Here is a 13,792-nt window from a genome sequence, read left to right as displayed (position 1 = left end):
ATCTTACCAGGGGCGTCCCTGATCTTACCTACCTGTTTTATACTGGTAACGGAAATCATTGTTGACGAGAACGAAGTGAAGGATGATGGGACAGTTTAAGTCAGCCTCGTCTTGAAAAACGTACAGTTCCTGAACTGGTTTGCCTTCGTATTGCTTTATGTTTATCGGTGGAAAAGGTACCTTGTGACAGTCAGCCCACTGCTTCGCCAATAACAGTTGCTGTAAAGAACATCGCTACAGGTCAAAGGTCATAATCATCAATTTACGTGTCGGTCATCCAATGAGAGAGAAGTATGTACTGTTGATGATTGAGTATGAGATACATGAATTTATGATATCTGCAAAAAGGAAGGATGGGATAAGAGTCGTCTTATTTCCCCTTGCTTGCACATGTCTGTTGAAAAACTTATAAGAAATCCTGAAACTGGTTGAATTTTTTGGTTTGTAGTAAAAACCTACATATTAGAAACAGTTTCATGTTGAAGTCCAAGATGTCTCCTGTCACTCTTGACATCGCCAAAAAATGGTCTAATTTACAACCGATTTCGGAAGCACGGAGATAAGTATAAAAATGATTCTTGTAGAATTTTGTTTGATACCAAGAATTATGTAAGGAGTGACTGTACAGTCTTAACAAACCTTGAACGGTTGGTTGTCGTCCTTGCCTCTGTCACTAAACTCGAAAGAAAGGATCAGGTCGACCTGACGGTCCGGTCTGAGGATCAGAGGGTAGGGCGAGTTGAAAGCCAGACCTGCGTCTATCAGACACATGTATTTGTCCTCAGTAGACATCTTCTCCTGGATGTTGGTGAACACGCCTGCGATAATATAAAACATGTTCTTAATGTACTTACATACAATATCTACCGACATTCTATACCAACGTGTGTTGTTGATATTTATATTTATATCTGAACGTTTTAAACAGAAAACGGAAAGAAAATAGCTTTGTTCTGGCATCACTGATATTATATTGAAACCATTCCTGATACCATCCATACTATGGAGTGATATTAGCAGAAGTTTTGAAGTTTCGAAACAAAATCATTTCTTCGAACTCCGTTCAGGGTTGGGTGGTTGGTATATACACGGTCTGAAGAAAGATTGAACGATGTTTTCATAAGAATATGACCAGTTTCAATAACACATACCGTCAGGTGAATCTACTGGGGTCTTGTCCTCCCCAATTTCCTCCAGAGTCAACTGATGCATGAAGTTGTGGACTTTAGCGGCACGGCCAGATCGGTCGTCAAGGTAGTTCATTCCAAAACTAAACAAAAAACAACATGTACAATGCTTTTCATATTTAACGACATCAAAGTGCAATACAATACTCGAAGAATCTTACATCGCTTGTATTTTGTCATTTTTACAAATTGCTTTAAGTTTATAATTATTACTACAATCTACAATTAAGTTTCAATCATATCAAATAAGATGGAATTCATTCAGTGATAATTCCTAATTCTGCAGATTTTTAAAAATGTTTCCTCTACACCAACCCCTTTCGTATGATCACATGCACGAATATGCAGACAAACCCATTTTTTCAAACTCCTTACATAACAAGCAGTATTTATACAATGTATATGAACACAACTTTAAATATAAATTGGATTTTTTTCATGTTTACCTGTTGAGGATTCTCTTGACGTAATCAATCCAAACACTTATGTCCTTATCTACAGCTTCCGAAGTGTTTCGATCTCCCTCACTTCCTCTACCTGTAATCACACGTAATGACAATTACAGAATACTTAGTTATAAAAAGCGATTCATAATATATCGTAATCTCGTCACTAATATTAATAACAAAGGTATATAAATGTAAATTTCTGGGACTCTGATATAAGTGTATAATAAGTTTATTTATAATTTTGTTTTATAGTTCCATCTCCCTCTGGGATGTTTTATACTAAATACGATTCGCTGTGATGTGAGATTCTAGCAGCACTGTTAGGGTGATTCGGTTTCTTCATAGTATTTAATATTTTTGTTTAACGATCAATTTTGTATAATAATTTTCTCGTGGTGTGATAGTATTAAGTAAGAATTTAGTTATGAAGGCAAGTTATAATTACGTCTTCAGAAAAAACAATCATCATAACATTTGTATAAATGATTTGTAGTCATTCTTTGCGATGAAGATATTATCACTTCTGACCGCATGCTTTGATATGGATAGGGTAAATTCAAATACTTGGTACAAAAGACAATTTGAATTTACGAAATCAAAATTGGTTGATTAACAGCAAACTTCAAAGTTGAAAAGGAAATACCGAAAATCTATATTGATATGAACGACAGGAAAATGTCACGGTTTGATCAGCCATTCCGTAACCGTAACTAAACATCTGTGATAAAATAAATCCAACTTCCTCATGCTCTCAAACTGAGAGCTGGGGCATTGACAACGAAAGAAAGACAACTAGAGTTTACATGGGAAAAGATGAAGATTTATTACAAATAGAAAATAAAATCCGAAGAAAGACTTGTATAGTAAAGGTTTTTTACATGTATAAAGATGTTTCATTTTATTTTGGCTCACTGTTGGAACGAAAAAGAGAAGACTGTTATGTTTCTCGTTTATTCAACAGATGCAAAATAACTTACTCGACCGGGACAACTTTTTGGACTTGGCTGCCATTTCCGAGAAACTCTTGTGGAGCGCTGTATATGCACTTCCACATATCCCTGTCATAAAAGATCCGAGCAAACAACGTATAAAAACTTTGCACACATCGGATAATTTAAAAAAAACACATTGTACAAAACACTTTGCAATGATATGCAAAATAGAGCAGTTTATATTTCGGAAAGAATCGAAACACTGTCGCATTGTATTTTTCTAAAAGTTGGAAAATTTGACACATTGTATAGAGTTTTTAACAATATTACTTTTTTATTGCTGATCATACGAATTCTTTTATCTACAAGTTTTAAACGTTGTGATATGTTGTATATTATTGATTCCAAGCAATAAGAATCAACACAGCAGGGACACAGTTCTCCAAGGCTATTCTGCCATTGACAATATTCACATGCAGACTTCACTTGGCTGTCACGCATTATTGAACGATACAGTCAACAAAAATTAACTTATTTAAACAAAAAGTACCGATGGCCACTGATACTGTGTTCAATTGGGTTGACAATCACATATTACTCACAAGAAATAAAACCTTTAGATCAATAATATTCTTACTATGACAATGTTCTCCGCGGAAACTCACCCATCAAGTAATGGAGAGGCAGCTCGTCTTTCTTCACAACCATCTTTCCTTTGTAGAACTCACTTCCAAGTGTCTCTGTCTTTAAAGATGTGGCATATCTCGGCATGTAGACTTCAAACGGAGAAATCTCAACCCAATCTGGAAATACAAGCAATTTGGAATCATCGAAGCTTAATTGATACGAAATGAAGATATTCTTTGCAAGGGCTCAGGTAGGAACAAGATTTAACAGCTGTTTCTTTACATAGATAGTGAAAACACAGACTAGAATATGATGCAAGGAATACATTTCCGTCTGCCATTCGGAACAGCAAAAGGTTTAGACTTTTCCATGTCCAGGGGCAGAAGACAAATGGAATATCCGACGTTATGCGTTCTACAAGCTGCTTGAAATACCAGTCCGATTCTTCTCTTAAAAGGTGATCTATGAGATCCAGGGCACATTAAGATTTTACCAAAATGGAACTTACCATGAAACTGTTTAACAGACTTGTTAACCTCAGCGTGGACACAGGACAATAAAGGTAGTGGACAACGTCCATCACGGACCTTGTCTTGTTGGTCACTCCACTTACAGTGCATCCTCTGTAACGATGTCATATAATTTTTCGTGTAACCGTTATCAAAAAGTACTTACTTTTACTAAATCTATTGAAGTACGTTCTAGTCTAGATGTTAACATCTCCTTCGATTGGTTTTGTTCGGTGATTTTATTAATTATTCATCTCGGTTGTATCTAATTCTATTTGTATTAGATGGGGATATTCTTTTGATGTGATTATTGTATAATCTTCTATTCTTAAAACGGACAACAAGCCCGACAAATTATTGTTTAAAGTAACACCATTACTACTAAGTTTTCTTTGTACATTGATAACTTGACCTGAAAAATGTGATTTACAGTCTTACGTCAGGAATAATGGTATGTCCGACCCAATGTCCGAACAGGTCTGTGAACGTCCAGGGTCTGTCGCTCTTTTGTTTCTCATTGTAGCTGTCTCTGACTGTCTGGAGATTCATGATGGTATCCCACAATGACTTGCGCACACACTGATTCAGATGGTCGTCCACGACGGACGGGTGTACTCGTGGCCAATCGGGATGAGAACATAATGCACACAGATACCTGTGTAGGGCCACACGTGATGAACATAAAGAAGATACCAACACTTCATCAGTAATTTAATCTAACCAAAGTTCAATGAAACTACGAATAGAATTATTGACAGAGAAAAATGAGAGCACATAGAGAAAAGTACCAGGTGTTCCGGAAGGGTATAATTATCAGACCCAGATTTCCCCTGATTCTCAATTTTTTAAATTAGCTTTCAATAACCCAATTGATACAAGTGTCTATACTCCGTGTGGATATCAACAGTACATGCGTATGAATGAACCTCAAAGTAAGAATTTCTGAATTTGAATACACTTGATTAAATTGATAGAATAGAGAAAAATATTAATAACGATGATGAATTAAGAAATTTACGTGGAGAACGTACCAACTTGACCCAGATAGTCCGGCAGCATACGTCACACAATCAAGTAAACCGGTGTCCACCAGGGCCTTGTAGACCCCGCTCATCCCCATCATAGCACGGAACCCGCCTCCAGACCCCAGCACCGCTATGGTTGGTAGCTATAGACCGGCGATATCAGTAATCAATATGTTGATTTCAACAGTAAATGATTTCTACTATATTTAGTTCGAAGTTTGTATAGAGTGGTATTGTACAATTCTTTAAAGAAAACACAATATGCTAAGTTGGTGTCTCCTTCGTTTTAAACAAACAATATAGAGACATTAGAAATGTATATCTGCCCAAAATCAGATGAAATTATATTTATCATTTGCTTATTTTGAAGCTAAGGCAGTGATTTTCACAACTTAGTCAGGGTGTCCAACCAGCGTAACATGGGACTACACTGCATCGTATCGTCTCAGCTATTTCTGATGTATGAAATTGGACTGTCCGAGACTGATGAATATATGAAAAGTGTCTTAAATCATAACTTATTTGTAAACTGTAATATTGTCCATACTACGGTATTTTCTCCCCTTTTTATAAAATCATATTTTCGAGGGACCCTTGATTTCTGTGATAAACATAGCTCAATAAGCCTATTTGTACTAAGTTTTCGACAGATCGTGGACATAAAGATTCGTGGATATAGAGTACAGACGAAATCAAACGAAATAATTTACCACAAAAATAAGATAATTCTAGTATAGAGTTTACATTGCACTGACCCTGCGGTACATTTTACTGCAGGGGATTTCTCTGTGGTCTATTTTGTATCTATTATTTTTCTATTGTGAGTTTATCTTAAAAATCATAATTTCGTGATGACACGATATTATATAATGACCTCTCTGTTACTTACTCTCTCTGGTGCAGGCATCTTCTGTCCAAGAAGTTTCTCTAACGCTTTGTGTACGACTGGTAATCTCTGCCTACGGAAGTCCAGTTCTTCCTGACAAAGTTCCATGCCAGCCCTTAGGGTCGGAGATTGCCTGTAATAATGATTTAAGACGTCAAAAGGAGATCTTGAGAGTTATAACTGTTCCAGGGATTAAACACTTGAAAAGGAGATCTTGAGAGTTATAACTACGGGATTATGCAATGCACGTGTCAACAGACCAAGTGTAAAGAGAGTTTACGGTCTGTTATGAATCTAACATCGCATTGATCTGTACATAGTCAGTTTAATCATTTAACCGTCACGGCTGGTTCAACAGCATCATTTGAGACACACGACTTTAAAATGTTGTTTAAAATCTACCTTTACCCCCTTATCTGAAAATCGACTCGCCTCTAATGAATACTGTTAAGTTTACATATACTTACATTTTACAGGATACGTCAACACGCAGGTTAGCGTTCTGAAAACGGTAATATTGAATATGATATCAAATAGAAATAAAATCCTAGCAGGATAATTTTTTATAAAATTTGTGAGGATAAAAATAAAACGAACTGGTTACAGTATAGAAAAAGAGTTATACCTAACAAATGTCAACCCCTACATGAATAAGTAGCGATATATTGAATGATTAAGTGTTGTCTGACAGTAATTTAGATTAATATTATGTTGTATATTAATTATGATATTCCATAACTAAGGAACAAACAATATTAATGTAATATTGTACAAGCATTGACCTTAAAACACTAGATGTTCCTAACTATATTGTATGTCTTCGATAAACCAAACGATACCTTATAGAGGTTGATGACGTTTGGTGTCTGCTGGGGATCGCCCGTGTATTTTCCATGAACTGCATCCACAAACGTATTTTTCTCTTTAACTATAATATCTACAACAAACATCACTGATTTGAACCAACACTTCTTTTTCTCGTTCTTCCACCTCCCTCTCTCTTACTAATTATATTGAATTTCACTAGTGTTTATGTGACACCATATTGAAATATTGATAGATTGTGACAGGAATCAGAATAGATTTAAGGAGAATTTGTCTGGAATGAAGAAACATGTATTTGACGTTAGACAATGTCATCATTTGGTCAGGAGAACATTATGATGACGACAGCGAGCTCCTTGGGGAAACCCTTGTGGAATATATGTTAAATAAAAATGACACAACATTATACCTATGACTGGTTTATCTGTAATTTGTGTGAACGTCATTGTCTCGTTAAATTCAGGATTTCTATTGTTCCATTTCACAGCTGTCTTCCGGTGTTTCTCCACGGTCTGTTGGCAGTGCAACTCGACATAGGGATCGGGCACATCGACTAGGAAAAAATAGTGATAGGAACACGTGTTATATAATTGAAAGACGTGACAGGGAACACGTGACATGTATTAGGAACACGTAACATATAATAGGAACATGTGACATGGAATAGGAACACGAGACGTATAATAGAAACACGTGACCTAGTTACATCCTATTAGGACGAAAAGTTTTCCGTTCAGGGACCAATGTAACCTTTAAAGTATTATATACAGTACTCTGAGCCAGGTAAAGTTGTCTGATTATGAAACATCTAATACCAAATTACCCTCAATAATAATGTTTTTGTAACATTAATAATATATCACAAAAATAATGTTGTTTTTTAAAAGTTTCATTTTTTATTTTAATATCTATATCTAGTTGGTACGATGATAAAAGTTTATTTTTAAATGGTTGTATTTAGCTACAGAAACAGTATAGAGACATGGAAATCTTTTTTTATAATTTATTTGAATATACCGCTGTTTTAACCCTTTCGTCTTTCGGTGAGTGTCTTTAACAGAAGTCATACCCTAATAGTATGTATAGACTGCAGGAAAATGTATTAGTGATTGGTGCTGATGACATAAAAAAAATGTAATGTTGATGACTTTTTTAAGACATTTTTTCCAAAGGAAAATAAAAACTGATGACAGAAAAGATATTATTTTGAAAAATTTTGGGAGACAAATATTGTGAACCGTTCTGGTGATACATTGATGGTTTTGGTGACATCTTATTCTTGTGGTTTTTTGTTTTTTGTTGTTTTTTTTTTATCAAAATATCAAACATTTTTTACGTAAGCAAATATAATCTCGATTATTTCCGTCATTAGCTGGTCTAGTTTTCAGTACAGCGTGATGTGTCTTCCGCAATACTTGAACAGGAAGTGTATTACACTAACCGAGCCATTAGCACAGACACCGGAAGAACTTTCCTCTCAATACAATTCAGGAAGGTGAAGTAGAGGGTTTATTTCCTGAAATGATCTGGTCTGTGCAACAACGAGCTATATGTTGTTAACACGAGTCGTCTGTTAGATTAGTTATAGGGTTACTATCATTAAATAATTAATATTCCTATTCATTAATAAAACATAAAGTAATATACATTATTTGAAATGACAAGCTGCACAGAACCTATACAAGGAATTTTTCTCAACCAATATGTACTTTACACTTTATAAACATGTTGATTCAGTCTCTTTTGTCATTAATCAGGCTTTTACTGGACCGAAAATCATGTTGAAAATTTTGTTTGTTCTCGTCGTCTGACCAAAATCGCTAGATACTGCTTTATTCTGAGAGCGATCTAATTACATTAACTATACTTATCACAATATTACCCTGTAACCAAAATAGTTTCCATCATTTGCTCTCATGGAAAATATGTTGTTCATTAAGAAGGATTGTTCAGAAAAAAAAAACACATTTCATTACAAATTTAGAATTATATACTGTACATACATGTATAGCCGTAAAATTAATTAAGAAGTTACAAGTTGGTAATTCTGCTCTACTTTTAATTATACATGATGTCCTGCTTCTGTCAATCTTTTTTGTACCGACATATGGATGTATTTGGTTACTTAGCCCCTGTATGTCGATATGTCTACTTCTGTATGCCGATACACAAAAGATAACTTTGTCCCTGTATGTCGATATGTCTACTTCTGTATGCTGGTACACCACAGATAACTTTGTCCCTGTATGTCGATATGTCTACTTCTGTATGCCGATACACCAAAGAAAACGTTGCCCTGTATGTCGATATGTCTACTTCTGTATGCTGGTACACCACAGATAACTTTGTCCCTGTATGTCGATATGTCTACTTCTGTATGCTGGTACACCACAGATAACTTTGTCCCTGTATGTCGATATGTCTACTTCTGTATGCCGATACACAAAAGATAACTTTGTCCCTGTATGTCGATATCTCTACTTCTGTATGCCGATACACCAAAGAAAACGTTGCCCTGTATGTCGATATGTCTACTTCTGTATGCCGATACACCAAAGATAACGTTGCCCTGTATGTCGATATGTCTACTTCTGTATGCCGATACACCAAAGATAACGTTGCCCCTGTATGTCGATATGTCTACTTCTGTATGCCGATACACAAAAGATAACGTTGCACCTGTATGTCGATATGTCTACTTCTGTATGCCGATACACAAAAGATAACGTTGCCCCTGTATGTCGATATGTCTACTTCTGTATGCCGATACACAAAAGATAACGTTGCCCCTGTATGTCGATATGTCTACTTCTGTATGCCGATACACAAAAGATAACGTTGCACCTGTATGTCGATATGTCTACTTCTGTATGCTGGTACACCACAGATAACATTGTCCCTGTATGTCGATATGTCTACTTCTGTATGCTGGTACACCACATATAACTTTGTCCCTGTATGTCGATGTGTCTACTTCTGTATGCTGGTACACCACAGATAACTTTGTCCCTGTATGTCGATATGTCTACTTCTGTATGCCGATACACAAAAGATAACTTTGTCCCTGTATGTCGATATGTCTACTTCTGTATGCTGGTACACCACAGATAACTTTGTCTCTGTATGTCGATATGTCTACTTCTGTATGCTGGTACACCACAGATAACTTTGTCCCTGTATGTCGATATGTCTACTTCTGTATGCTGGTACACCACAGATAACTTTGTCCCTGTATGTCGATATGTCTACTTCTGTATGCTGGTACACCACAGATAACTTTGTCCCTGTATGTCGATATGTCTACTTCTGTATGCTGGTACACCACAGATAACTTTGTCCCTGTATGTCGATATGTCTACTTCTGTATGCTGGTACACCACAGATAACTTTGTCCCTGTATGTCGATATGTCTACTTCTGTATGCTGGTACACCACAGATAACTTTGTCCCTGTATGTCGATATGTCTACTTCTGTATGCTGGTACACCACAGATAACTTTGTCCCTGTATGTCGATATGTCTACTTCTGTATGCTGGTACAGCAAAGATAACTTTGTCCCTGTATATCGATATGTCTACTTCTGTATGCTGGTACACCAAAGATAACTTTGTCCCTGTATATCGATATGTCTACTTCTGTATGCTGGTACACCACAGATAACTTTGCCCCTGTATGTCGATATAAACACTTACCTTTGTCGAATATGCCATTATGTAGGCCAGTAGCTTCATGTAGTGTTACGTCGAAGCAGGGCATCTTTCTTAATTTCGGCTAAATAATGAAAAACATGTATGTCGTTAACACAAAAAGACAATAAATAACAGAAAAATATACAAAAACCAATGGAGAGGAGAAAGAGGGCGGGGTGGGGTAGGGGGCGAGGTAACAGGAAACGGTCGGTCAGTTATAAAAACAAATAGATTATGGAAGTAATTGATCGAAAATCATTCGAAATAAATTTAGAACTCGGACGGGGTGGTGCACTAGCGCCTTGAATCAACAAATTTCATAATTCTCACATACATTGTTTACTATATTTCAAATGACCGTCAAGTCTATGTATACTATAGTTGATATGTTGTAGTATGTCTTTTATATTATTTCCATGTAGTTTAAATAAAAATTAACGTCTGCTTAAACTGTTCTAAAGATTAGACATGAAAATAAAGATAAGGCAAAAACTTGTACGTACCCTGTGGGTCTGAACATGTTGGGAACGATGGTCTCGTTGTTTATGCCTGTAAAACCAAGGTACATGTAAGATGTTTGTAATGAGTTAGAAATTGATATAATACTATTGATTAAGCTATTAGTACATATCAGAATATCTCAGATATAATGGTAATGTACAATGATTTGTTTATCTATCGTACAGTTCTTTATGTCTAAAAGATATTTTTATCTAACGGGGCAAAAAAATTCAAATGTTTTTCTGAAGCATTCATTACAAAAGTATCAAAACTTACGTGTTTTTTATATGACGCTGACACTCCATGTTTATCTTGAATCTGGTGAAGTAAAAATTAATATTGTTATAAAATAATGATTAATTACTTTGATTTTATATACTAATTATGCACGCTAACCGATTAGAAAAAATAGATAGTTCAGTATTACTAACGAAGATTATAATGGAGTGGTATTTGCATAGATATTTAGAATTTGGATCAAATTATCTATTTCCGTTCTGAGTCCGCGGGAAAGACCTAAAAGCCGTGTCTCAAAACATGTACAAAAAATGTACAAAACATGTACAAAACATGTACAAAAAATGCGTAAAGAAATAAACAAAAATAAAAGAGACTAATAAATACTTGATACATTACTCTCTTTTTAAAACTTTATTAAACTTAATAATTTGCTTTAAAAAATCGTCAAAAGTGAAATTCCCGTCATCTCTTTCTTCATAAAATAATAAACTGATCTTAACCAATGATAAATATATACAGTAGTATGATAACAAACTTTATATGCTGCAAAATAAAAACAGTAATAAATCTCGCAGTTCGAGGATATAAGTAGTAGCAGTTTTAATGCTGAAAAATATAAATACATCGTTCAAAACTAATCACTTACATTATTAGTTATTTAGTTATCATTTCAACAAAATCTAATTGACTATGTATAGAGACAAAAAAAAAAAAAAAAGACAAACACACAAAAATAACGACAAAATCTAATTGACTATGTATAGAGACAAAAAAAAAAGACAAACACACAAAAATAACGACAAAATCTAATTGACTATGTATAGAGACAAAAAAAAAGACAAACACACAAAAATACCGACAAAATCTAATTGACTATGTATAGAGACAAAAAAAAAAAACAAAAATACCGAAAAAGACAAACACAAAAATACCGACAAAATCTAATTGACTATGTATAGAGACAAAAAAAAAGACAAACACACAAAAATTCGCTAGGGGACTTCCGAACAAGTACAAGGATGATAAGACTAGGTGTTCCGGAAGGGAAAGTGTCTTCTGCTTCATCTTGGTCAATCTACGTAAGAGTCTGAGAGTACATATTCAATGGAAAAGAGAGTTACGATAAGTTAGAGGATACATACATGTTACCATAACAAAGTTATTTACATCACTGCTTGTAGTGTCACCTTTCATCGACTAGAACAGCTGTATAATTCAGACACATCATAACAAAGCTATTTACATCACTGCTTGTAGTGTCACCTTTCATCGACTAGAACAGCTGTATAATTCAGACACATCATATACTACACCGTACACGAACATACAAATAACAGTAAAACTACACTGACTATATACATCAGGCTATCAAATTACATCTCAAATACGAAATATTAAAATGTTGTTGAAAAAGTATCCAAAAATACACGTACATGTATTGACATCGCGTTAATCTTTGTTAGTATAAAACCCGACGAATATTTCTTTGGTCAACCAAGTGGAATTTACTAAGAAAACAGAAAATATGATACTATTTTATCTAATACCTCTACTTACCGACAATCGTTTTTTGTTTTGCTAATTTGTAATTCTTATTTCATTGAGTAAAGAGCTACATATATTTACACAGCTAATTCGAATAAAATACACTTACCGTTAACAGCTAGGATGATATTTATTTTATGAATGGATAGCTCAGCTGTAGATACACAAATGCCCCGTATAACTTCCCGATGGGAAGTTTGAATGACCATCCCATTAAAGATATCCGCTTGGATTTCTGGCTTGTCGTGGGCGCGGGTTTTTGTGTATCAGCTGATTTATCGGCGACAGACTTCTGACGTCATAAAACGAATTAATCATGTACTCTACTTTGTATCTTTTCTCTTTTATATTCTGATTTTCCTCGTAATCTTCCATTTTTTTTCTCTTCTAGAACCACTGACGAGCCGTAGACGAATGAAAAAAACAATATACTATTGTAATGAAAGATGCCATTCACTTTGACTTTGTACAATCCCAGGAGGATGGGGTCATAGAGGATGAAACGTTACAAACATATTGTGTAATGCTATTGTAAGGTCACAACTGTTTTGTCAATAATTACGTAATCATTACATCTATAAATTTATTTCGAAGAAATCGGTTAGTTACCTTTTCACACATTCATGGAATTCGTTTTAGTGTATCAAAATTTTTATTTAAATGTGTAAATGAAATCTGACTTAATTTTCTCAATCGATGAAACAAGTGCAAATTATGAACCAAAGAAAGTGTACACAAGGACAATAAGGCCAGGTGTTGAGGAAGGGTGATGAACGAAAGAAAGCATATACAGGGACAATAAGGCCAGGTGTTGAGGAAGGGTGATGAACCAAAGAAAGCATATACAGGGACAATTAGGCCAGGTGTTGAGGAAGGGTGATGAACCAAAGAAAGCATATACAGGGACAATAAGGCCAGGTGTTGAGGAAGGATGAGGAACGAAAGAAAGCATATACAGGGACAATAAGGCCAGGTGTTGAGGAAGGGTGATGAACCAAAGAAAGCATATACAGGGACAATAAGGCCAGGTGTTGAGGAAGGGTGATGAACCAAAGAAAGCATATACAGGGACAATAAGTCCAGGTGTTGAGGAAGGATGAGGAACGAAAGAAAGCATATACAGGGACAATAAGGCCAGGTGTTGAGGAAGGGTAAGGAACGAAAGAAAGCATATACAGGGACAATAAGGCCAGGTGTTGTGGACGGGTGAGGAACGAAAGAAAGCATATACAGGGACAATAAGGCCAGGTGTTGAGGACGGGTGAGGAACGAAAGAAAGCATATACAGGGACAATAAGGCCAGGTGTTGAGGAAGGGTGAGGAACGAAAGAAGGCATATACAGGGACAATAAGGCCTGGTGTTGTGGAAGGGTTTG

At 35.4% G+C, this 13,792-nt stretch overlaps 1 protein-coding gene across 1 annotated transcript in view; it reads right to left on the bottom strand.

Annotated features, from left to right (window-relative positions):
* The window catches only part of LOC132558116 (cytosolic phospholipase A2-like), a 12,991-nt gene extending 2,047 nt beyond the window's left edge, over window positions 1–10,944 (bottom strand). Inside the window, exons 1-16 of the mRNA XM_060222646.1 lie at window positions 10,908–10,944; window positions 10,634–10,679; window positions 10,134–10,212; window positions 6,850–6,993; window positions 6,455–6,552; window positions 6,083–6,117; window positions 5,619–5,748; window positions 4,736–4,872; window positions 4,143–4,359; window positions 3,704–3,818; window positions 3,234–3,371; window positions 2,614–2,694; window positions 1,634–1,724; window positions 1,152–1,270; window positions 640–818; window positions 33–219 (exon numbers count right to left, since the gene is read on the bottom strand). Coding sequence (XP_060078629.1) covers window positions 33–219; window positions 640–818; window positions 1,152–1,270; window positions 1,634–1,724; window positions 2,614–2,694; window positions 3,234–3,371; window positions 3,704–3,818; window positions 4,143–4,359; window positions 4,736–4,872; window positions 5,619–5,748; window positions 6,083–6,117; window positions 6,455–6,552; window positions 6,850–6,993; window positions 10,134–10,212; window positions 10,634–10,679; window positions 10,908–10,936 — 1,825 coding nt within the window. The 5' untranslated portion in view covers window positions 10,937–10,944. The remainder of the gene's footprint in view (window positions 1–32; window positions 220–639; window positions 819–1,151; window positions 1,271–1,633; window positions 1,725–2,613; window positions 2,695–3,233; window positions 3,372–3,703; window positions 3,819–4,142; window positions 4,360–4,735; window positions 4,873–5,618; window positions 5,749–6,082; window positions 6,118–6,454; window positions 6,553–6,849; window positions 6,994–10,133; window positions 10,213–10,633; window positions 10,680–10,907) is intronic.
* Window positions 10,945–13,792: the final 2,848 nt, after the last annotated feature.

Source organism: Ylistrum balloti, unplaced genomic scaffold (genome assembly GCF_031769215.1).
Source record: "Ylistrum balloti isolate Yb309-2 unplaced genomic scaffold, AGI_CSIRO_Ybal_v1 Utg370758, whole genome shotgun sequence".
Classification (NCBI taxonomy): domain Eukaryota; kingdom Metazoa; phylum Mollusca; class Bivalvia; order Pectinida; family Pectinidae; genus Ylistrum; species Ylistrum balloti.
The sequence above is the reverse complement of the archived record's forward strand: the minus strand, read 5'-3'. Positions and strand labels throughout refer to the sequence as shown.